This window comes from Rattus norvegicus, chromosome 4 (genome assembly GCF_036323735.1).
Source record: "Rattus norvegicus strain BN/NHsdMcwi chromosome 4, GRCr8, whole genome shotgun sequence".
NCBI classification, from domain to species: domain Eukaryota; kingdom Metazoa; phylum Chordata; class Mammalia; order Rodentia; family Muridae; genus Rattus; species Rattus norvegicus.
Window position 1 is genome coordinate 92,634,627 of NC_086022.1, and position 27,057 is coordinate 92,661,683.

Consider the following 27,057-nt stretch of genomic DNA (forward strand, 5'->3'; position numbering starts at 1 on the left):
CTCCAATACTATGTTACCTCCAGTACTGTTATCCCATCAAAGTATATCTAGTACCTCAGTGTTAGGGATTACACCCATGTATGTATTATACACTTGGACAGGTTGCTCCAGGCTTAGACCCAAGAATGAAATACTTTGATCAAAAGCTGTTCTGAATCACAGGATTTTATGGATAGGTGAAAACAATTTAGATTCTCTAAATTTTCTGTTGAAAGGATTAGATGTTTGTATCAACAAATACAGAGCATTAGTATTTGTTCCTGTATATTGTATAATTATTATGTACCTTTAAATTCTATGTAAGTGGTCCATTTTTAATACAATTATGTTACTTCAAAGGATTCAAATGTCAACAGAACAACTGTTTATTTTTTCAGTACTGAGTGGTGTTCAGATAGCAGAACAATTAATATTTTCACATAAGCTGTACCAAAACAACTATAGATGTAAATAGCCATCCTCATATTTAACAAATTTGTACTGTGCACCAACAGGGACCTGGTTTAAATTTCCATACTAATTTACAACCCTTTGCTATATCTAATGAGGTTAGCAGTTATTGAAAATACTGCCAGGACAGGGCTATCTAACAATGCATTTGCTAATCTGTTAACTTCACAAAAACAGACTCTATGGCTAAAAATAATTCTTACACTTCCTTATATTTAAGCTGTTTTTTTTATTTTTTGTTTGTTTGTTTGATTATAGTCCAGGAGAATTAGTGCTAGGAAGAACTCACGCATTGTGCTTAATTTCACCATCCTTCTCTGCCTCATCCTCTTCCTCTGGGTCATCTTCCTAATCTTTCTTCCTCTTGACATTTTCAGCCTTGGCCACTCCCCTTTTGCTGCATCAGCCTTTCCCTTTAGCTCTGTAAGCAGCAACATCCTCATCTCCTCCAAATTGAGCTAAGCAGCCTTCCTTTCCTATGGTTGTTTGTTCTCTGCAGTAGCTTTTCTGTATCTTCTCTAATTTCTTGTAGCAGCATTAATGTATGAGCAGGAAATCACTGGGTACAATGGAATCAGCAGACATCTTTCCCCCTTTGGGAGGAGTCTAGGACTTCATTTTTTATGACTCTCTTCCTTCGCCATATATTCCTTTGTCTTTAGCAAGCACAATTCCTTACCTTAGCTCTTGGAACACTGAGCTCAGCTGAAGCATCCAGGTGCCTATTGTGCTCCACCAGGCAAGTTTGCACAGATTCATATAATGACATTCCCTTCCTAGGCTTTTCTGGACCTCCTTTGTCCATGGTGAGTTGGTTTCTTCAGACAGGCAGAGCAGACCAGTGCTCCTCTTGCCCTTCGTTGTCTCAACAGACAAATTTCTTTTCACTGTAAAGTAACTGATTTTATTTTTAAAATGGTTTTAGATCCAGAGAGAAGTTGAAATAAAAGCATAAGGATTGTCTCTGTGTGCCTACCTCTCAAGGAAGGGTTAGTGGTCTGTAGTGTTTCTTACCACTGGATAATATGGTTATTATATCTGAACACATGAGGATAAATCAGAACATAAAAATATATCTCTCTTCACTTCTAAACCTCTCAAATTCATGACTTGTTCTTCATTATTGTCATACATGTGCACACACGCACACATACACACACACACACACATGCACACACAGAGACAGAGAGAGACAGAGAGACAGAGTCAGACAGGGATAGAGACAGAGACAGAGAGAGAAAGAGCTTCATAAGTTCATTTAATGTTGCTTGCATAATACATACTTATGTTTTACTTGAAACATCTATCAGCAAACCCATCAACAATAAATTAAGGTCCTTCTCCATCCCTTAACCACTCATTGTTTTCTTGATCTAAACCATACTGACTAAGATAAAATTAATCTCAAATTAATTTACATTAACTTTCCATGAATGCTATCTGCACTGAATTATAAGCTTATGCTATTTATCTGTCCTTTTATTCATCCTTTTATGAGATTTTGTGAACCATTTGCTCATTTTCAATGGATCATATTTATTCCTTTTCTCTTTGTTTTCTGAGTTCTTTTTATACTTTAAATATCAATTCTCTACTATATATATGGTATATAATATCCTTTGTAATTCTTTATAATGAAAAGAAAATAGTATACATTAAGCTATATATATACATATACACATACATACATATACACACACATACACAATACACACACACACACACACACACACACACACATATATATATATATATATATATATATATATATATATATATGGATAGCTACTAAACTTTAAAGATGTGCTTTGGACAGAACTATTAATTGCATATATATAGTCCAACTTGGTAATCTTGATGTGTATCTGTATTTGATAAATGGCTTCACATTCTTCAGGATTAAAGGTAGCTCTGTAAAATAGTACAGAGCAGTGACCAAAACTATCAAATTCATCTCATGATCTCTGGATGCCGGCAAGCTCCCAGAAAGTTTACAACTCAAAAATGTGACTTCCATATTCATATAACAGTTCCTAAGTTGCCTGAAATTTTTCATTTTTTCTTTCTTATTGTTTTTTTAATTATTTACTTTTCAAATGTTGTCCCCCTTCCCAGTTTCCCCTCCACAATTCCCCTATCACCTCGCCTTCCCTGTATATAAGTGGATATTAGTCAAAAGGAAGTTCAGAAGATCCATGATAAAACTGACAAGTTTTCAAAGTAGTTTATTTCTCTTTCAAAGGGCGTGACAAATATAATGAAGTCTCCTCATGTAAGTTCTCTTTATTTGTTTGGGAGACTTGGCCTCTTAATTTTGCTTCTTATTGCCATGATTACTTAAAATATTTATATATCAGCACAAAACATAAAAAATTGAAAAACAAATATAATTACATAAAATTGTTTAGGTATATATTAACAGTATAGTCAGTAGTAACATAGATAAGCATCGAGTGTTTGCTATGAGCCAGCTGCTATAGTTCATTTCACCTTCCCAAATACTGACTAGAAGCAGGTATTATTACTATTATTATTTATATAGGACAAATCTTAAAAAGAAAAACTTCTTTCACCAACAACTTTCTCAGTTGCCAATCAGTCCTCACCCACTGATTTTTTTCCTTCAAATGTGAACCCATCTTCTTCTTATTACTAATATTACTTCTTGTTGCTTTTTGTTTGTAGTAAAATAAGAATAAAAAAGATTTTTCTTCTCTGAATTCAAGTGTTTCAAATAGTAAATAAATTGGTAGACTTTTGTAAATGGAAAGATCTGTTCTGTTATATATAGTTTTGAATTGTGTTCATTGACAATGTTTTAAAGCCATAAAGAGGGATCACTATTGTCTGTACCTCTGAGATATATGTCACTGAATAATTTGCAAAATTTAGAATATTAATATGCCAATGAACCTTGTAGAAATAAATTGTATATTATAATCACCATCCTTAAGAAACTTGTATAAGAAAGATTTGCATATTTCAATGTTCATACACACTATAGTGGTGTATAAGAAAATAATTAGAAATAATAAATCATTTCTATAATTGAAATCATATTTAAATGAAGATAGAACCGTTTAGGCTTGATGAAGCACAGACATAAGGTTTGTGCAGACATAAACCTTCCCAGTCATTTTAAGAATAATTTTAAAAATATCACAAATATTCCTGGGTATGAGGTGTTTTTGTTTTAATCATAGAATCTGATAAGAACAAATATAGTTAAAAACATTTGATATGGCGTCTGGCTCCCGCTCTCACAACCATTGCAGTACATCGAGCTCCATAGAGACAGCGCCGGGGCAAGCGAGCACCGGAACGGGCACTGGGCGACTCTGTGCCTCTCAACTAAAATCAACTAAATCATGGGCAAAGGATATCCTAAGAAGCCGAGAGGCAAAATGTCCTCACATGCATTCTTTGTGCAAACCTGCCGGGAGGAGCACAAGAAAAAGCACCTGAATGCTTCTGTCAACTTCTCAGAGTTCTCCAAGAAGTGCTCTGAGAGATGGAAGACCATGTCTGCTAAAGAAAAGGGGAAATTTGAAGATATGGCAAAGGCTGACAAGGCTCGTTATGAAAGAGAAATGAAAACCTACATTCCCCCCAAAGGGGAGACCAAAAAGAAGTTCAAGGACCCCAATGCCCTCAAGAGGCCTCCATCAGCCTTCTTCTTGTTCTGTTCTGAGTACCGCCCAAAAATCAAAGGCGAGCATCCTGGCTTATCCATTGGTGATGTTGCGAAGAAACTAGGAGAGATGTGGACCAACACTGCCGTGGATGACAAGCAGCCCTGTGAGAAGAAGGCCGCCAAGCTGAAGGAGAAGTATGAGAAGGATATTGCTGCCTACAGAGCTAAAGGAAAACCTGATGCAGCGAAAAAGGGGGTGGTCAAGGCTGAGAAGAGCAAGAAAAAGAAGGAAGAGGAAGACGATGAGGAGGATGAAGATGAGGAGGAAGAGGAGGAAGAAAACGAAGACGAAGAAGAAGAAGAAGATGATGATGAATAAGTTGGTTCTAGCGCAGTTTTTTTTCTTGTCTATAAAGCATTTAACACCCCCCCCCGTACACAACTCACTCCTTTTAAAGAAAAAAATTGAAATGTAAGGCTGTGTAAGATTTGTTTTTAAACTGTACACTGTCTTTTTTTTTTTTTTTTTTTTTTGTATAGTTAACACACTACCGAATGTGTCTTTAGCTCGCCCTGTCCTGGTGGTATTTTCAATAGCCACTAACCTTGCCTGGTACAGTCTGGGGGTTGTAAATTGGCATGGAAATTAAAGCAGGTTCTTGTTGGTACACAGCACAAATTAGTTATATATGGGGACAGTAGTTTGGTTTTTGGTTTCTTTCTTTTTTTGTTTTTGTTTTGTGTTTTTCTTTTGGTTTTCTTTTTTTTTTTTTCATCTTCAGTTGTCTCTGATGCAGCTTATATGAAGGTAATTGTTGTTCTGTTAACTGAATACCACTCTGTAATTGCAAAAAAATGGCGGCTGTTTTGTTGACATTCTGAATGCTTCTAAGTAAATACATTTTTTTTATTAGTACGTTGTCCTTTTCATAGGTCTGAAAGCTTTCTCCTCAAGGGGAAGCTAGTCTTTTGCTTTTGCCCAATTTGGGTCACATGGATTATTAGTGTGTATCTTCATTTAGTTAGCTGGAAAAAATCTTTTGTCCACGCACCCTGCATATTGTGGTAGGGGTAACATGTTCATCCACAGTTGAAGAATTCTCCAAAATTGTCATCAGTTGGATAAGAGATACTCTACTTAGCAAAGCAAGGAGTGATCAATTCTGTCACACCATGGGATTATTAGAATCAAACAGTCTGAAAGTCTGTCCTTGAAGGACTAATAGAAAAGTATGTTCTGCTCCTTACCTGAGGACTCCTTTAACTGCCATTACTGTGTAATGACAGGTGTATTTTGCAGTTTCCCCTACTAAAGACCTGAGAATGTATCCCCAAAAGCGTGAGCTTAAAATACAAGACTGCTGTACTATTTGTTGACCTTAGTCCCAGCGAAGGCTATCATGAGAAGCTGGCTGTAATCCCTTTGCCCTTCTATCTAAATACGGATTGTAATTTGAGGAGGAATACTGAACATGAGTCCTGGATGATACGAATAAACTAATAATTGCAGAGGTCTAAAAAAAACATTTGATATATATATTATATATATACACACAATACATATTTACATATACTACCTTTCTACTCTATATTCATTTGTTGATGAGCAACTATGTGGATTGCAATGTTTGCTAATAAAGTATTTTGCTATTGCTGATGGATAAACAGGTAACATGTTCAATACTGAAAGAGATCACTTAGCATGAAACTTAACAGTTTCCATTCTGAATGAGTATCCCAATTACATGTAAGTTATTTTCATTGTATAGATATTTGTGCTGGTTATGTTTATAACATTTTATGTGCATGATTTTAATAATCAATTTTATATAATATCTATAAATTATTATGATGGTTTTAAAGCAATTGAGGTTGTGAAGCAGCTCTTAAAAAGGTCTGATGAGACAAAGTTTTGAATTGTGGAACAATCTGCCCAAGTATTTAAGTGAGCATTACAAACAGACAATGCTAAACACCAGAAAAAGGCAAGTTTAAAGTACAAAGGGACACTTCAGAAATGGCTATTATCGAACAAGTGACAATACTGAATTTTGCCAAGCTTTAGGGAAAGCAAATCACTTTCACATTACTGGTGACATGGTTATATATTTTAACAGTTTGGGGAAAACATATGAGAGTTTATTATAGAATATAGAATATAGTTGCATACAAACTTCCCATACAACTCATGATTTTCACCCCTATCTGCCTTGAGAGTTTAAAACATATGTTTGCACAGGTATTTTGTAAAACACTCACAGCAAAGACTACCATGATAACCAAGATTTGGATATATTCCACATCTCTGAAACTACAGATGTAAAGAAAAAATGTGATGGATCTATGCAGCCGAATGTTGTTTACTGATAAAGAACAAATAAATATACCTCAGAAACATTGCAGAAAAAAATGCAAAATTAACAACAAACTGGATGCATTGAGGAAGAGAGAGCAGGCAGGTCAGTGGGATCTGGAAGACAAGTGGTTCTGGAATGGTCAACAAATGGGCAAAAGAGCATTTTTGAGCAAACTAAGTTGTAGAATGTGTTATGTGGGAAACTCAACTTGGATCTATTCAAAGAAGTGCTCTAAGCACTGAGCCTTCTCTCCATCTCCTTATTACATTTAGAAGCCACCTCAGGTCTTTTGGACATGATTTACAGATATCCTCAGGTACCAGGCACATATGTGGTACCTATACATGCATGTATATGAACAATTCTTTCAGGAAAAATACAAAAATCTTAAAAGAAAAGAACCCCTCTTATTATGGGAAGCAAATATTTGAATGGCTAGACATTATTGAATCGTATTCTTTCAATGCCCAAATTTTGTGAGATCTAGTGAGCACATGAATCAAGCTGCTAGGAATAGGTCCTGAGTAAATTACAAATGAGTAAATATTATATTACTCTAAGAAAATAACATACACAGCCATATCAATTCATTCTCTAGACAATTGAAACTAATATCAATTATCAGAAGCATTTGTATGTGTCACATTGCTATTTTTTCTTACAAAAATGCTATGAGTTGGCTACCATTAATATTCTTTCAACAATAATGTCCTACACCCAAATGCGTGGATTGACTTGATAGCCATGTAACCATAATATAACTATGCCTAGATATCAGGGATTTATAGAGTAGAATGCTTAACTAGTTGTCATGACAGAAACCCTCCTGCAGAGCTGGCTTCACAGAGGACTGGCATGTTTGAACGCTCTGATTAGTTTTTCCCATTAGAAGTCCTTTGAAGCGTTGTAACAGTAAGAATTTACATATTGAATCAGGACGTCATATTGAAAATTATAAGACTAACTTTGAGGTACACTTGATATCAAACAGATGGAAAAAGCTTTGCTAATGAGCATACGCTAAAGAACCTGCCTATTCTGAGGTAAAATTTTATGTATCTTTCCTGAATGTGACCCTACATTTAATTTTGACTCAATAGGAAGGCCAGGAAATCTAGGACTGAGTGTCAGAAGAAACTTTAGTCCTATTGTTTATAATTCATGAAAGTCCAAACTTTAACACAAATAAAATACAAACCTATTTTTTTGCTAAGACATATTGTAAGTCTCCATATGAAAACACGAGCTAAATTTAATAAAGAGCAAATGAAGACTGTGGTTTAGGTACAAAAATAATTACACAATCATTTAGACTTAAGTGTAAGAGTGATGGATGAAATGTGTTCTAGAGAATCACCCACAAGTCTAGCATTGCATGAAGGCTTTTTATAATGTCTAATGTAGTAACATGTAATGCATAGTCAGCAATATTTTCATGTTTTTTTGACAAGAAAAGTCAAACCTAAATTCAATATTTCTCTTTAAGGTATCATCAAAATTAGTATAGAAAGATGATGAAAAATGATAAAAAATCATTCTGAAGAGGACTTGGGTCAACATTTACAGTATTGAAAATAAGAAATAATAAACACCCTACTTCAGAAATATGCTTTCTTTGAAAGACAAAATTATGCAAGTGAAAGTTGTGGAATAATATTGACAATTGTCCAAAGTCTGCAGTCTTTCTGGAACATAAAATTATTTTAATTCATTTTATGAATTAAATTAAAAATACACTGAATATTTGGATTATAAATTTATAGGACTATGCTGAATGTTTTAGAAGGACATGAAACACATCTTCAAGAAATAGGAGATAACAGCATAGTAATGTGTAAGGCAGATTACAACCATCATTTTCATGAGGAAGGTGCATAATTAATGCTTAGAAAACAATATACTTTTCAAAGCCACAATAATTAGAAATATAGGAGGGTTTGATGTTTGAAAGTAGACAGTTCTTGCAGAAGATCAGTTCAGTTTCCAGCACCCAGATAGCTTGTAAGTTCCTATAATTTCAGCTCCAGTGTTTCCGAGGCTTCAACAATGCATAGTTCTCTTTAATTGAATAAGGTAGAATCTTCCTCTGGAATCTTCCTAATCTGATTTTTAGTGTAATGTTCTCTTGACTCCTACACACATTATTTCTCATTTTCATGTTAATACTTTTTCAATATACACCATTTGTAGTTCTTCCTTCTCCCCAAAATGTGAATATATATATATATACATATATATATATATGTATCTTTATAATATATTATAGAGAAATATATATATGTATATTGATAAGCTATGTTCTGTTTTTCCCAGATATTTTATTTCTCTTATGAATTGAAGGTTAGCTGTTACCTCACTATAAAAAGTATTTCTTACTGTACATATTATTTACCTTCCTTTCAGTAATTCTGACAAAGCTCAAAATATTTATTACTAATATACTACTATAATAGTTGTTGTAGTACTCATATCATATCATAGTAACCTGTGATTTATGGTCTTTGATAGTGAAGGTGCCCTCTGAACACTAGAGTGAAAGGAAGAATTACACATCCAGAACTTTAAGTCAAAGACTATAAGTGATCAGGGTGAGTAAGACCCAGAGTAAGTTGAGATCAGGAAAAATGAGTGTCTTTTGTCGAATAATCAGTCAATAATTTCAAAAGAAACTTTCATTACAGCAAATAATGCATAAATTAGATGAAAAAGACTAGCCTTGAGGGGATGTGGTAATATCTTGGTGGTCTTAATAGAAGATCCACTCAGCCATGGGGCATGGCTAGTCTGAGGGCAATGCTCTAACTCTTACTGCTTCCACAAGGACTGAGACAGAGAAGGAAAATTCAGAGGAAATACTTACATTGAGAAGAGGGTTGTCTATGAATCATCAACATAAAATAACAACTTTGAGGAGAAACAGCTCATGTCAATGACAAGTATATCAAGCTATCCTAAAGGCTAAATCTAATATCATTCAAGAAGGTGGATATGCTGGGTTAAAAAGTACCTTCAACTGCAGGAGACTACCTATGATTTTCACTATAAAGAGAAGTCCATGCCTGAATTCAAAGCTCACAGAATAGACAAACTCTGTCAGAACTAATGTAGCTAGTGGCTTTATATGGAGTCCATGCTCTCTGCCCACCCCTAAAAGTTCTAGAGGCCTTAAGATTCATACTAAATCTACTCTGCCTGTGTGCTATAAATGGAATAACAAAGCAAATATGACAGCCCATCTGTTTAGAACACGGTTTTCTGAATATTTTAAGCCCTGTGTTGAATCATAGTGTTCAGTAAAGATATTTCTCCCAAAATATTATTTCTCATTGACAGTGCAATCCATCATAGAAAGGTGCTCACAGAGACACATGAGGAGATGAATGCTCTCCTGATGCTTGCTTACACAACACTCAAATTGCAGCATTTCTATGTTCAAGTCTTATTACTTAACAATACACTTGAAAAGCTAGTTCTTTTATAAATAGGAATCCCTTTGATGGATTCACTCATGGTAAATTAAAAGTCTTCTAGAAATGATTTATGTTTGTGCAAGTGTTTAAGGACATGGTTCATGAGGAGCGTTCACAAATCTCAATATCAACTAGTTTAAGGGTTCAATCTTGATACCGTGGAAACTCAAGAGTCAAAGACTTCAGTGGAAAAAGCTATAAAAATGTAGTAAAGAAATCAAAGCTGGAGATGTTATAAAGTACTATAATTGACGGCTCACGGACATATTTGTTGCATGAGTACTTCCTTTACCTCACTTTTTTACTTGTTATTAAAGAGAGGGTCTTACTCTAGAGCCTATGCTGGAATTACTACCATGGCAATGCTTTTGTGCTAACCTCCTGCTGAAAATACAGGCAGGAACTGACATGACCAGCAATGAGTTGCTTTTTATGGCTGGGCAAAGAAAGCAGTTTCTCGAAATGGCATATATTCCTGATTTAGATCCTATAAAATCTTGAAATGGCAGCAGATTATTTAGAATATCAGATGGATTTATTTTATGAAGCAGCCACAGGGATTGAGATGACTGACTGTATTTTGAAGGACATTTTATTGCAGTTTAAAATTCTAAGAGTCCTGTCTGAGCAATCATGAGGGAAAATAGGAGTCGATTGCTGTAATAAACGCCTTTGTTTTCTTATTGTAAGAAATTGCCAAAGCAAAATTAATTTTCAGCTCACATCACCTAGTCTCTCAGCAACAATCAGGCTAAATTAGGATCTTCCATGACTAAATCATTGCTACATGTTAAATGATCAGATATTCATTGGTGATTTAAGGGAACATTTTATTAAGATGCATTTGATAGGTTTTTTCCAGCCATATTGTTATTATAGACTTAATGCATTGTGGTTTAGTTGAAAGCATTGTTTAGCCTAATGTCACTAAGTAGAGCATCTGGGATTGCTTAGAACTTGCTGTGGAGCCAAAACTGACCTCTATCCCATGATCTTCTTGCTCTTACTTCTCAAGCACTGATCACAACATGCATTATCACCTTCTGCTTAACATAATTTTGATATTCACTGGTAATAAGTATATGTGAGTTTTCTTCTTTAAAATTTATTTATTTATTTTTATGCTCCATATTTATTCCCTTCCTGGTCCACCCCTGAGATTTCCACATCCCATACCTCCTCTCCATTCCCCACTTCATCCCCACTCCTCCACAAGAATGTCCCTACCTCACCTACCACACCAGACCTCTAAACTTCTGGGGCCTTCAGTCTTTTCAGGGTTAGATGCATCTTCTCTGACTGATCCCAGACCCAGGAGTCCTCTGCTGTGTATGTGTCGGGGGCTTCATCTCAGCTGGTGTATACTGCCTGATTGGTGATCTAGTGTCTAGTAGATCTCAGGGGTCCCGGTTAATTGAGACTGTTGGTCCTCCTACAGGGTTGCCCTCCTCCTTAGCTTCTTCCATCTTTTCCCTAATTAAACCACAGGGGTCAGCAGTCTGTTCTTTTGGTAGGTACATTGCGATATTAAGCTGTTTCCCCTAGTTTGTCAGTAATATTTCAATGTTAAAATATGCCTATATTTCTTTTTTGTGAAAATTTTCCATTCTTTTTGACTAAATGCTAGATTTTCTTGAGTACATACATAATAGATTGCTATGAATTTTCTATCTCTTGAAACAGCACAACTCATACTCCATGTCAGACACAAAGTTTTGTTGAGTGAAAGACATAAAACAATGCATGCTTGTTGTCAACCACATGCTTTGGTTTAACTACAGTTTATCTCATACATACTTCTTTCTTCTGTATGAGTTCTGATATACAGTGATTGTTTCTTTTTCCCAATTTGAAAAAAGTCTGTTTCTGCACAGTTTACATTATTATGACAGAGTATTGGAGCCTGAATAACTTACATAGCATAGAGATTTGGCTTAGGATTCTGGGATCTATGAAATCACATAATGGGATCATCATCTATGAGACTATCCATGTAGTATTGTAACATGTTTAAAGTGAAAACTATATTCAACAATAAAACAACTTCTGGGGGAATCACCATCCCTGAACTCAAGCAGTATTACAGAGCAACAGTCATAAAAATTATATGGTATTGGTACAGAAACAGGCAGGTAGACCAGTAGAACATATTTGAAGACACAGAAATGAACCCACACATCTATGGTCACTTAATTTTTGACAAAGGAGCCAAAACCATCCAATGGAAAAAAGACAGTATTTTCAGCAAATGGTGCTGGTTCAACCGGAGGTCAGCATGTAAAAGAATGCAGATCGATCCATTCTTATCACCCTGTACAAAGCTTAAGTCCAAGTGGATCAAGGACCTCCACATCAAACCAGATACACTCAAACTAATAGAAGAAAAAATGGGGAAGAATCTCAAACACATGGGCATTGGAGAAAATTTCCTGAACAAAACACCAATGGCTTATGCTCTAAGATCAAGAATTGACAAATGGGATCTCATAAAACTGCAGAGCTTCTGTAAGGCAAAGGGCACTGTTGTTAGGACAAAACAGCAACCAACATATTGGAAAAAGAGCCTTACCAATCCTCCATCTGATAGAGGGCTTATATCCAAAATATACAAAGAACTTAAGAAGTTAGATTCTAGAGAGCCAAATCACCTTATTAAAAATGGGGTACAGAGCTAAACAAAACATTTTCAGCTGAGGATTATCAAATGGCCAAAAAGCACCTAAAGAAATGTTGAACATCCTTAGTCATCAGGGAAATGCAAATCAAAACAACCCTGAGATTCCACCTCATACCAGTCAGAATGGCTAAGATAAAAAACTCTGGTGACAGCAGATGCTGACGAGGATGTGAAGAAAGAACACTCCTCCATTGTTGGTGGGATTGTGAACTGGCACAACCATTCTGGAAATCAGTCTGGAGATTCCTCAGAAAATTGGAGATGACACTACCTGAGGACCCAGCTATACCTCTCCTGCACATATACCTAAAAGATGCTCCAACATACAACAAAGACACATGCTCCACTATGTTTGTAGCAGCCTCATTTATAATAACCAGAAGCTGGAAAGAACCCAGATGCCCTTCAACAGAGGAATGGATACAGAAAATGTGGTACATCTACACAATGGAGTACTACTCAGCTATCAAAAACAATGACTTCATGAAATTCATAGGCAAATGGAATGAACTAGAAAATATCATCCTGAGTGGGGTTACTCAATCACAGAAAAACATACTTAGCATGCACTCATTGACAAGTGGATATTAGCCAAAAAGCTCAAATTATGTAAGATGCAATCTATAGACCACAGAAAGCTCAAGAAGGATGACCAAATGCAGATGTTCCTACTCCTTCTTAAAAGGGGGAAAATATCCATAGGAGGTGATATAGAAGCAAAGTTTAGAGCAGCAACTCAAGGAATGGTCATTCAGAGTCTGACACACATGTCGTCCATATATATACAGCCACCAAAACTAGACAAGATTGATGAAGCTAAAAAATGCATGCGGAAAGGGACTGGATATAGATCTTTCCTGAGAGACACATCTAAAACATGTCCAATACAGAGGTCAATGCTAGCAGCAAACCAAGGAACTGAGAATAGGACCCCCTTGGGGGGAATTAGAGGAATTATTGACTGAGCTGAAGGAGCTTACAACCCCATAAATACAACAATGCCAACCAACCAGAGCTTCCAGGGGCTAAACCACTACCGAAAGACTATACATGGACTGACCCAGGGCTCCAACTGCATATGTGCATAGAATAGACTTTTTGGGGCACTAGTGGAAGGGAAAGCCCTTGGTCTTGCCAAGATTGGACCTCCAGTGCAGGGGAAAATAGGGGAGGGCAGTAAGGGGGATGTATAGGAGGAATACCTGTATGGGGGGGAGGAGGGGAGACAATGGGGGCTTATGGACAGGAAACTGTGAAGGGGAATAACCTTTGAAATGTAAGTAAAGAAATATATAATAAAAAATTTTAAAAATTAACGAAAGGGTAATAGAGTTTCCAGCAAAACTCAGGGAAGTGAGAAGTAATGTAGACTTTAAGGAATCAGTCCTTGTATTCTTAGCTATATTAAATTCATCAATTTTTTAAATGAAATTGCTTGTTTAGTGTGCTCCATTTCAAATTGTCATAATTGCACCCAACAGAAGTAACTTAAATTACTTTGGATATTAATTTGTTGATATACAATGTGTCATCATGAGAAAAGCATTGAGGGAAAAGAATTAAAAAGACCATATGGAACACACAGTTGGCAAGCAGAAATATACAAATACTGGTGTTCCGCTATCAGTTTTGAACCCTAGCTTATTATACAGTGTTGCTTACATTTGTGTTGGTGTTCTCCCTGGGTTAATCTTTTTAGGAAACACACTCATAGACACACTCAAGAGTGTGCCTCACTGGCACCATCTTTTACTCCAATTGAGTTGACATTCAAAAGTTAGCATCATACTCATCATATAAGAAGCATTTGGAAAGATGGCTACTGCAAAGACGGAGAATGAAGTGGCTTCATGTGCTTTCATTGCAGGAATCTGTAATTACCCTTTATGGACAATACTTAACATGTGGTTAGGTTGAGTACTTACAAGAGAGAGTTTAGCAATGTTTTACTTGCTTAGTCATGAAATGGTGCTTTTAATTCATAAAGCACAAGGAAAGGCAATTGATATATTCTCCCTTTTATTTATTCTCTGATAAATGTACTAGTCATTAATATTGACAGTGTTGGCTGCAGACATTACTAGAATTCACATTGGAAGATGAGCAGTGACATTTACTTATTTTCTGAATGAGTATTACATCCTGCCATGAAGCAATTTCATATTTCAGGGCTGTTTATTACCATTCATATCTCCAGAACACTGAAGCTCATGTAGATCATTTAGAAATAGAATGATCAGGAGAAGAAAAGGTAGGTTTTTTTATAACTATGGAAAGGATGTATTTGAATGTTATTCATAATGCAGACAAATAACAAACACTGTGTCTCTTAGTGATAATAATGAAAAAGATCAATAAAATAAACTTGAGTCTTTAAAAAGCATGTACATAAACAATATATATGTGTGTGTGTGTGTGTGTGTGTGTATGTGTGTGTGTGTGTGTGTAAATATCTAGAGAAGTACTGCATATGCCCCTGTGAAGTTATCAGTCACTCAGCGTTTTACCAAAATATTTACATTGTACTTATGTACTGTGTAAATTCTATTAGTTAAGGTGTTTGTATTGTCAGAGAAAATATATTTTCCTTTCAGCATAATAACAAATATGTGACTCAAGAGCTTTTTGCAAGAGACCCTGTCTTGAATATATAAAACTACTAGGTATCCACCAGTGCAGAATCAATACTTGAGGCATATCTTGGACAATGGATTCTCAGCGTTAAAAAGAAAATCGATCAAAGACATAGATATTTCTCACACATATTACAAGCTATAAGCCAATCTGAAAGGTAGAATACTATATGATTTCAAATGTATGTCATTTAATATCCTTTCAACCTACTGATTGTTTAGCATAGCAATAAACTTTATACTATAGTAAATAATATAACAGTACTGTCAGACAATGGTGCAGGCATGTAATCCCAACACTTAGGCAAACAGCTACTAGTTTCTGGTCTACCTAGATTTTCCAGGCCAGCTAGAGTTATTACATGATAGACTCACTCCGAAAAATTAAAATCTGTGACAAAAAGTACTTTCTGTTTTGCTAATTTGAAACTTCTCCCCACCCCCACAAAAATCCATGACAAAATAGTACAGCAAAAGAAACACTAAAGAAAGTCATGTCTTGGCTAGCCAAGCATTTAGCAAACCCAACACAAGACCATGAGGAGATGTCAAGATGTTAGGATTCAACAGTGTGTTAATAGATGAATGCTGATTTGTCTGTATATTCTGCACTCTGCTGGAAGAGACAGGAGGAGGGGCTTCTGAAGACTGATGTCCAGTCTTTTTAGCTATTATAGGGAACACAGTTGGTTTTTCTTTGCTCTTCCTTTCCCTTCAGATCAGATAAAACCTTGGCATTGTCTAAGAGCATATTTGAGAATAGGGTATTTTTCTTTTTACCATTTTTTCTTTTAAAGTTTCTTATGATCTTCTTGTTGCTATGAACACAGTCAGGACATAGCAAATTGTCTTCCACTCCTGATTCTGGAAGAACACAGGCTAGTAAGAGGAAGAGAAATTTTATCCACTGGGGAGTTTCTCGAACCTAGGTGTTACCTGAAATTTCAGGTGAACTTTCCTATCTGCATGCCCTGCCTGCCATGGAAAACACACCATCTGAATCCAATGGTGTGTGGCAGAAAGTTCTCCACAGAAGGAAGGGGAGAGCGGTCCTCAGCCATAGGCTGAACAGCTCTCATACCATTTCTTTCCCAGGCTGCAAATGTGGACCTCTGAGGTGAAGTCACGATTTTCACTCTACCACTCTATTGCTTCCTATGTTCGCAACTTTTCTCATGCCTGAGACCTCTTAAGACTATCTTTGTGTTTCTTGGGAACCAGCTTCATTCTGGCCTCAAGAAGTAGGCTGGGATTATGACATCCTTGTTCAGAATATGAATGTCTTTCTTTTTTATTTTTAATTGCATTTTATTTATATTTTAAGTAGTATCTCATTTCCTGGTTTCTTAAGTCCCAAATAAACCTCAATTTTTTAACCACTGATACCCAAGTTACTGTAAGAATATGACTCCCGTAGAGTGTTCCAGGACGTATCATTAATTGGAGGAAGGGTGGCTGTCACTGAGGTTCCTGATATGGTGTTTCTTTTTTAAAAAAATTATTTATTTCATGTACATGAGTACACTGTTACTCTCTTCAGACACACCAGAAGTGGTCATCAGAGCTCTTTATAGATGAGTTGCTGCGAATTGAACTCAGGACCTCTGGAAGAGCAGTCAGTGCTCTTAACCACTGAGCCATCTGTCCAGTCCAGTATGGCGCTTCTTGGGGGTTTAATTTTCTCAGAAATCCACATAGACGGGACTGGTGGTCTGTCATCTATAGTTCAAGAAGCATTTGATTCCATAAGATGTTCTGTGGTAGGCTCTTCGGTAAATGGCACTAGTGTTAAAACCACACTTTCATCATCAAATTCTTCAAATTGGTTCTTGTCGTAAGTCTCCTGGCCATAGTATGATGTTTTCATCCAGTCTTGGGAGAAGACAAAGGCAACAGTATTATGGATGTTGGCATCTCACTTGTTAGTCAAGATTTTTAACTCTAGGAAAGGCAGTAAGATGTTGTATTTGATATTTCAGGATTTCCTGCACTTTCTCCATTTCAAGAATGTACACAGTTTTAAAACTTCTTCAAGGCAGTGAATTTAGTTTAATTTTGTCTAAGTTATGCTTGATGATGATGATGATGATGATGATGATGATGATGATGATGATGATGATATTTTATTACTTAGGATAGCAATAGACCTATTCTTGGGAAGGTTAGCCAAACAGTCTACCCTTCAACTATATTGTAGTCTCTTCCTAACTTACCTTTTGTTTTATATAGTTTAGTCAGTAGAGATACAATAATTTACACACCTATTAGCCATAGGTTGTGGAAACTTGGGAGGGCCTCTGACTATGTGGATTATTTAGAATACTAGATATCTCTGATCCTGGTTGTGGGAGCTTGATATAACCCAGCAGATCATCTGATAGTTAATCATTTCCAGTTCTCAGATTTCTGAATGAAAGTTATGGATGTCCATCTTTCCATTGGAAAAACAGTCTTGTGCTTAGCATTCCTGGTTTTTCTGGAGATCTGCGGGCACAAGGACCTACATGATATGATCCCAATGTGTGTGTGTGTGTATGTGACTGGAGATTGGATGTATGGTGTCACATGTGTTTTGTAATCTAAGAGCTTTACTGCTGAGTTTCGGACTGAGACTTTTTGGGATTTATTTATTTATTTATTTATTTATTTATTTAGTCATTTTACCTGAAGCAGCCACATGCTAACTGATAAGGCTAGCCTCTAACTTAGAATCTTTTGGCTTAGCCTGTCACCTTGGTGTGCTCCTATGTATTCATAACAGTAAAAGTTCATTTTTTAAAAAAAACAAAATCCATACAGAAAAATTTGTACACAGAATTTTTGTCAGTATATGGTCATGTTATTTTCAGTTTTCCTTTTATTCTCCCAAGAGAGACCCTAAGAGTTGTGCACAGTGACATCAAATTTAGACATATTACTACCAGTTGGAATTTGATGCTTCTTTAATATAGTATTTAAGTGAAGGTGTGTTGTGTAAGAAACATGATGGTGGCTGATGAATGCTCCTCATGCAGTTCTTGGAAGATTATCTAAACTGTTCCCCCTGCCTGGGCACATGGCTCAGTGTGTGAAGTGCCTGCTCCATAAGCATGAGCCTCTAAATGTAGATCCCCAGAGAGAGTACAAAAACCAGGTGTGAAAACATGCGCCTGTAACAGAAGAACTGTGGTGCTGCAGGGTAAAGGACTGCTGCATCCCTAAAACCCATTTGACTCTCACACAATCAAAATAAATGAGTTTCTTTGAGTTCAGAAAAAGAAAAAAACAAAAAAACAAAACAAAAAAAACAAAAAAACTATCTCAAAACTAAAAGTGGAGATCAGCAACATCAAAAGCATGTAAGATTCCTGATTGTATGGCCAGTGAGTGCAGAAATGGTTATAGCTAGGGATAATACAGATACAAGTCCAAAAAGTGGCTGAGAAGAAGGCTAGGAGACACACAATTCTTCCTAACCAGTTTGTAGCACTATGGATATGATTATCAAATAACCTAGGATATGTCAAATAATCAAATATAAAAAAAAATCAGTGTCTTTGAAATAAATTGATGGTTATTTAAACTACAAAAGATTTGTGCTTTTTGTTTTGTTTTGTTTGTTTGTTTGTTTTTTGTTTTGTTTTGTTTTTGGTCTGGTTTTATGTATCTGAGTTCACTATGTACATCAAGGGACATTGCAGAAGCCTGGCAAGGTGCTCTGTAAGTTGCTCTAAAGGTTCCAATTAACAACTTGAAGTCCCCCCACAAAAAAATAAAACCTCAAAATAGTTTTTTACCTACGTGTATCAGTTTTGGAGTGATTATTTTTATTGTAGTTTTGCCAGCTAGAAGAAGTTTCACAGATATCTAGGGGATCTAATTGTCTGGAACTATATCTAAATTGAACAAGTAGTACAAACATATAATGGCAAAGTTCTTCCCTCAAAGGCTTGCTCGTCCTAAGCAATTCTTTTCTTCTGAAAGTCTATATGTTGCCTTTATGATCAAAGACAAATCCATTGTACATTCCATTCAACAATGGAAAATCCACACCAAATTACTTCTTCAAACACAGTTATATTTGAAATATATTCCTTTTTTCATATATGGTTGGTTAGCTTTAGTACATTTCTCAGTTTGTATCTTAAGAATATGAAGCACATATATATTACGGCAGGCAGGACATTCAGCATTAATTATTTTCCCTATTTTTTTTCAAATTAGTAACTTCCTTATTGTTGTAGTAAAATACCAAGACCAAAATCTCTTTCTGTGAATGAAAAACTTTATTTCAGCTTATGGATTCAATGGGTTAAAAATCTATAATGGTGGACGGGCAGAGGCAAGAAACTGAGAATTCTCATCTTCAACAGAGCATGCAGCAGAGAGAAAAATCTAGAAGAGGGGAGAGTCCACAAATTCTCAAAACTTTACTCCAACATGGTTGCACATAGTTTCTGTAGCTAGGTAGTAACACCAATACTTTCAAAAAAAGTTTCACTAACTGGTGTCCAAGTATTCTGACTTAGGTCTATGTGGAGCATTCCTCTTCATATATCATATTAATGGAGCCAAGCTTATGCATCTATTTTTCAATCATATGTCAGCAGATCCATAGATGCCTTCATATTTCTCTGTTCCTACTATTAAATCTCTAAGTGCACAATATACAACTTTAGCCAATTTCAAGCTCCTTCAGATGAAATAGAATTCATTATTATCTTAAATTCATATATAATTCATTGCTATCCTAAATTGCTTTAAACAATTATTTTTCAAAAATAGGTAAATTTATTTATTTATTTATTTATTTATTTATTTATTTATTCACTTTACATCCCAATCTTCCCTCCACTCCTTCACATCCCCTCCCATTCCCACCCTTACAAGTCCCTCCTCCCATTACTTCCCCTTGTCACGCTGAGAAGGGGAAATTCTTGCTTTCCCTGTCCTGGCACATTAGGACTAACAGCTCCCTCTCCCACTGAGGCCAAACCTGGCAATCCAGTTAGGTAAAGGAGATCTGTTCTCAGGCAACATAGACAGATACTGTCTCCACTCTAATTTTTAGGGGATCCAAATCAAGACCAAGCTGCACATCTGCTGCAAACGTATAAGGGGTCTAGGTCCAGCTCCTGGTATGCTTTTGGGTTGGACATTCAGTCTCTGTGAGCTCCCATCAGCCCATGTTAGTTGACTCTATAGGTTGTCTTGTGATGTCCTTGACCCTTCTGGCTAGCTGACTTCTATCCCCTACTCTTCACAGACTTCCAAAAAACTGAATGAAGTTTGTCCAGAGACAGTGAGGCTAGGTTCCTGTCTGGTTGTTCTTTGAGCAGTGGGTCTGGTGTAGGACAGGAACTATGGCCAAACAAAGATCAGGGATAATATTCACCTAGTACAGTGCAACTGTACATACTCCTTAAGTAAGATTATTTAATAAAGTATTAGACAAAAAATAAACATTCTAGTATTTACATTTCCTTGTGTAGCTATGTTTGTTTTTATAGATCACTTGTTCATGAGCATGTCCTTTCCTAATAACTTTTGCATTTTTGATTTTTATAAATTATTTATCTTGCATACATTGGTGTTATAAGGAGTGGATACTAATTTTATGTGTTCAAATAAAAGATTTTTGAAGAAATGTTATTAGATAAACTCTCAAATCTTTCAAGTTACAATAGCTAATTTATAACTATTATGGTTTGCATCAGAAACAAACATATCTTAGAAAGATATGATCTATTTTATTTATTTATAATGAATAAGAATTTAGCCAATTTATTTTTTATGGAACTATGATACTCAGATGAATTTATATATTTGGATAAAACACATAACAGAAATATTTTGAAAAAAAATTTTTTTTTTGGTTCTTTTATTCGGAGCTGGGGACCGAACCCAGGGCCTTGCGCTTCCTAGGCAAGCGCTCTACCACTGAGCTAAATCCCCAGCCCGTTGAAAAAAATTTTAAGTTATCTGTGCTTTGGAGCAGACAGTCAGGTGATGGTATGATTAAAGAACTCAGAAGGGTGAGAAGAGAGCGAAAGAAAGAAAAAGAAATTAATCTGTTAAAATACAAGCTCAAAAATACTAAAAGAAAACACAGAAAATAATCTTAAGAAGATGATTAGCAAAGTTGGTTTTACTCTGCAAAAGCCCTATTCTGATCTGGGGGAAAATGAGCATTTGCATTTGGGAACATTCAGCTCAAATGCCATCCCTTATTTCATGAAACTATTTCTGTTCTCTCACATGTATCTCAGTTTTACAAAACTAAATGGGAATTTAAGACTAATTAGAAGTTAACTGTGATGACCAAGACCTGCAAACTAGTACCTGAGGTATAGTTCATAAGTTTTTACAAAAACAATTATTTATTTAGTTTCTCTTTGTGTGTGTATGTGTGTGTGTGTGTCTGTGTGTGTGTTGCTTATATAACAACGGATATTTTTGGACAACAAAAAGAAATTTTCAGAACTTGGTTCTTTTTCCAACATTGGGGACCTGGTGATAAAATTCAAGCTGTCATCTTCAGTGGCAAATATATATTTTTTTAGATTTTTTTCCATCTTTATTAAATTGGATATTTCTTATTTACATTTCAATTATTATTCCCTTTCCCGGTTTCCAGGCCAACATCCTCCTAACCCCTCCCCCTCACCTTCTGTATGGGTGTTCCCTTCCCCATCCTCCCCCTATTACCACCCTCCCCACAACAATCACGTTCACTGGTCGTTCAGTCTTGGCAGGACCAAGGGCTTCCCCTTCAACTGGTGCCCTTACTAGGCTATTCATTGCTATCTATACAGTTAGAGCCCAGGGTCAGTCCATGTATAGTCTTTGGGTAGTGGCTTAGTCCCTGGAAGCTCTGGTTGATTGGCACTGTTGTTCATGTGAAGAGCCCCTTCAAGCTCTTTCAGTCCTTTCTCTCATTCATTCAACGGGGTCCCGTTCTCAGTTCAGTGGTTTGCTGCTGGCATTCTCCTAGTATTTGCTCTATTCTGGTTTTGTCTCCCAGGAGAGATCTACATCCGGTTCCTGTCGGCCTGCACTTCTTTGCTTCATCAATCTTATCCAATTGGGTGGCTGTATATGTATGGGCCACATGTGGGGCAGGCTCTGAATAGGCGTTCCTTCAGCCTCTGTTCTAAATCTTTATATTCTGAGCCATCATGTCAGGCGTTGAATTTTAAATATATATTTTAAACTTGATGAAATGTGTGAATCTCTTGATAAAAGAGATGAGAAACAAACAATGGTACAGAAAAAGCCATGTAGGAACCAAGATAGTCACAGGAACATCATAACTGCTACTTACTTCTCCAGAACCTAGTGTCTAGATAGTCTCTCCTCTGTCTCTGTCTCTGTCTCTGTCTCTGTCTCTGTCTCTCTCTCTCTCTCTCTCTCTCTCTCTCTCTTTCTCTCTCCTGCTCTCCCTCCTCCCTCCCTTCCCTCTCCCCTTTCCTTTCTCATTCGCCTTTTCTCTCAATATCTTGTTTAGTTATTGAATTTAAGTATTGCCTCTATTTTATCCTCAGATCTCAGATATTCATGCACAAATGTGAGGCACTGGTAAATAGAAGTTCCATTGAATAAAATAGTTAGAGTGGTAGAATTATTTTAGAAACATAAGATTCCCTAGTGACGGTATGGTTTTATATTGGAATAATGTTAAGTCAAAATTTTTTTTAAAGTTTGACATATTTATTTTTCATTGGATCATTATATATGTTAATAACTATAGACCTAAAATATACCTAAAACTAATTATATATTTAGTAGAAGTCAAGAAGATACCTGGACTTTAGAAAGACCAGAGTTGCACAGCTCGACTATGTAAATCTCTCCTCAAAGAGAAAACAATAATAGCAGCCACCACAATGAGTACACTTCCACCACCATCACAACAACAACACAACAAGAGCAAAACCAAAGAAATCGTAGAAAACTTTTAAGATCTAAAGCTGTTTTCCTAACATTTTTTTGTTTCTGTATTGATTTTGGATGCAATTGATATAATTCAGGAAAACTTTAGAGAATTTTCTTTGACTGTTGATATCGGCTATCATGTAAGATGTGGTAATTTATCCTCACACAATAATAGAAGTAATGAATCACTTCATTTTAGTCCCTCTGAGACTATAAATTGTTTTCTTAAAATAAAATCCCAGGGTTTATTTGTCCTTGTTGTTGTTGTTTATTTTAATACTTGCCTTTCTATTTGAAACAATAAGGATAAAATTTGGTGAACTTTTACCTCTTGTTACACAATAAAAAAGTGATGTTTCCTTTTTTACACTCCTTAGTTAGCTTTTGTAGTGTAGGTAGGTCAACAAGCATTAGTTCACAGTACTGTCATGTCAACATGAACAAGTATATTCAGAGAGACAATGATTAGTTTTTAAAAGATTGGTCTAGAGAGTTTTCACATTGGGTATATTAATTAGCACAACACTATTCAATCATGTAGGAAACATAATAGTCTTAAGTATAATTGAAATTGTTTTGTTTCTTCTAATGAGATTCTCTCCATGTGAGTGGCATTGGTATGTATGACAAATGAAGATGAACTACACAGATGATCCTTACTAAATAATGTTGAGTTTTAATTTCAAACTTAGAATAATTGAACAGTGAAAAGTGCATCTTCTTAATTTTCCATATAATTAAAAATAAGAAGCTTTTAAATGAATTCTGGGTATTAGTTTACCATACTTCCAAGCATTAGTCATGGATCTGTCTGCTCAGGAAAAGTTTACAGTAAAGCAGTTACTGAAAAAGAACAAAACAAAAATAAAGGTACAAACATCAATTCCAAATTCCCATTCCACTGTCAGAATCGGGGGAATCTTACTGCTTCTGTAAGTTAGGAAAATCCAGGAGGCTCTGAAGTTCAGGAAACCATGTTTAGGAACAGCTCCTACTGCCTTCCCTCACACATTCTACATACAGTTCAGTGCAGTTCTCTAGGTAAACTTTTATTGCATTCAATTAATCAGCATTCATTATTTTCTATATATGTATGCAGCTCATGGCCCGGATTATCCCCAACATCCCATTAATTTCCTATTTTACTATTGCCCTATCCTGGTCTACTTCTATATCAACTCTACTTACTGCTACATTTTCATGTTTTGGCTAAATTTTCATTCTGTGGTGAGAGATTAGTGTGTAGTAGAGCTGAGACATTAGGACTGCAACCTAATGTCCTGGCCATTCACAAACTGGTGGTGACTTCAAGTCAACGTTGATGTGAATAGAATAATGGCCATGAAAATAATAAAATTTTCGTTATCCATGAGACGGAACACAAAAGAAGAAGAAAAGATTGCTTTAGTCACCATTTTACGAGTTAACACTATTTACAACAGTTCTGTTCCAGGGATACATCAAGAAACACAGATTCCAAAATCGTTTGCTGCTCCTCAGTATACAACTTCTCACACAATTTCCATCTGGATAAAGTGGGGCACTGTGACACGCAGACTAAATCCCTACCTCCTGCTCAAAAGAAGTCCTGACTTCACCTTGGGTTCATTGTTGGTGCTGTGTGTCCTGTTTTTCTCACACAGTTCAACCATACGTTTTATAATATTTCAATGTTGGATGCTGTCAAATGGTTTTATTTTATTCATGTACTGTGTGTGTATTTTTTTAAATCACACAGTTTAAATACCACTTTTTTGATAATTGGTATTAGAAATTACAGTAATCAATTCTGAAAAGCTAATCTCATTGGCTTATCAGGTGCATATCACGCTCTGCTGTGTTACTTTTTTATTTAATTTGTTAGCATTTTCTTTAAGGAAACTTGCCTCAAAGCTTCTCAGTGATGATGGCTGTTTTCTTCTCAGTAGTGACTCACAGGAGCCTTAGGGAAGCCTGTGACTCAGAGTGCGCTTCCTCTGCCTCTGTCTCAGGAGCAATTACAGAGATTGGTAGCATCGGTGTGACATATAGTCAAGCCCTGAAAGTGCTGGACCCCATTTCTACCTCTTAAGATTATTACTAATGCTCTAGTAATTCAATAGAAGCAGATATACACATTGCAGTTTCCAAGTGATAGCTTTAGCACATTTTGTCTTTTGCAGAAATGATCTATTTTATCTATGTTACCAGCTATCAAATCTGTAGCTGTGGGTCTGTGACTATTATTGTTATTCCTTCAACATTTATTGGATTCAATGTTATACCCTTTTGCTTTAATATTAGTAATTTGTTTCTTCAGTCTTATGTTTTCTTAAGTTAATGGGTGGTTTTTGATGTTAAGGTTTTCTTTTTCTTAATATCTAACTGTTGATTTATTTGTATCTCATCTCAACAATTGTAAATTTTGTTTATTTCGTTTTTTCTTTTTACTTTGAATTTATATTCTTCATATACTAATCTCAGGTGTAATTGATTTTAGGTCTTTCTTCTTTTCTAATATATCCTTTAAATGTGGTAAAAGTATATACTGCTATGTCTGCATCTCACAAATTGCAGAAGTTAAATTTTCTTTTCCACCAGTTTTAAATGGGGTTAATTTCCCTTGAGATTTCATTTTTGTCCCGTGTGTTTTATGTAAGCATGCAATTTAGTCTCCAAGTATTTAACAGTGTTCCAATTACCTTCTTATTAATTTTTAGCCTGGTTTCTTTGTGGACTCAGAATAGACATTACATGCTCTCTCTTGTTTTAAATTCATTAAGGTGCTTTTTTTTTTTTACCTATGATGTGTTTTATCTAATAAGTATTCCTTATGAACTTGAGAAGAAACTATATGTTTCTGCTATTGGCTATAGTAAGCTGCAATGTTAATTGTACTCATTTGAATACTTCTGAGGATTTCATTGTCCCTTTTGGCAAATCGAAATGTAAAAGTTTCGGTGGTTGTTCCACTTTGTGATATGCTTTTACAGTTGATTCCATTTTATTTTATTTTATAATAGTGGTTTCCAACTGTGTAGCAAGTGCACCAAATGTGATGCATTAGACACACACACACACACACACACACACACACACACACACACACACACACAAAGAGAGAGAGAGAGAGAGAGAGAGAGAGAGAGAATGTTTTATTCATATTATTCTCAATCAAAAATAAGGATAAGCCCCAGTGGAAGGGGAAGCCCTGGGTCCTGCCAAGACTGAACCCCCAGTGAACGTGATTTTTGGGGGGAGGGCGGCAATGGGGGGGAAGAAGGGGGAGGGGAGCACCCATAGAAAAGGGGAGGGGAGGGGTTAGAGGGATGTTGGCCCTGAAACCGGGAAAGGCAATAACAATCAAGATGTAATAAGAGGGGCTGGGGATTTAGCTCAGTGGTAGAGCGCTTACCTAGGAAGCGCAAGGCCCTGGGTTCGGTCCCCAGCTCCGAAAAAAAAGAACCAAAAAAAAAAAGATGTAATAAGAAATATCCAATTTAATAAAGATGGAGAGAAAGGAAAGAATTAAAATAGAGAGAGAGAGAAAAAAATAAGGATCATAGGCCAGGAATGGTGGCACATACTTTTAAGCCCATCAATTGGGAGGCAAAGCCAGGTAGATCTCTAGGAGTTCAAGGCCACCCTGGTCTACACAGTGAGTTCAGGAAAGCCAGGATTAATTTCACAGAGAGACACTGTCTCAAAAAGCAGAATTTAATGGGAGTAGGAAAGGATGCAAGAATAGAACTCTTAGATGTATTTATAGTCTTTCATTAATGTGCTTGCTCTCATTATTCAGTCATGTATCTGGCCTGCATTAGTTTCATTTTGTTTGATAAAATTAGTTTCCAAACAATTTGGGGAAGGTAGGTCTAATGACCACAAATTCATTCAGCATTTTTTTGTTCTTGAGATGATCTTTTTACATTGTTTTTGCTTC

At 36.0% G+C, this 27,057-nt stretch overlaps 2 protein-coding genes and 1 pseudogene across 4 annotated transcripts in view; 2 read left to right on the plus strand and 1 right to left on the minus strand.

Annotated features, from left to right (window-relative positions):
- Ccser1 (coiled-coil serine-rich protein 1) overlaps positions 1-27,057 on the plus strand; it is a 1,236,544-nt gene that overhangs the window by 1,150,731 nt on the left and 58,756 nt on the right. The window lies entirely within an intron of this gene.
- Positions 2,053-12,283, plus strand: LOC108350839 (high mobility group protein B1-like). Its single transcript, XM_063286963.1, has one exon. The coding sequence runs from the start codon at positions 3,819-3,821 to the stop codon at positions 4,461-4,463; it is 645 nt and encodes a 214-aa protein (XP_063143033.1). The 5' UTR covers positions 2,053-3,818; the 3' UTR covers positions 4,464-12,283.
- On the minus strand, positions 15,886-17,088 carry LOC134486691 (developmental pluripotency-associated protein 2-like; annotated as a pseudogene).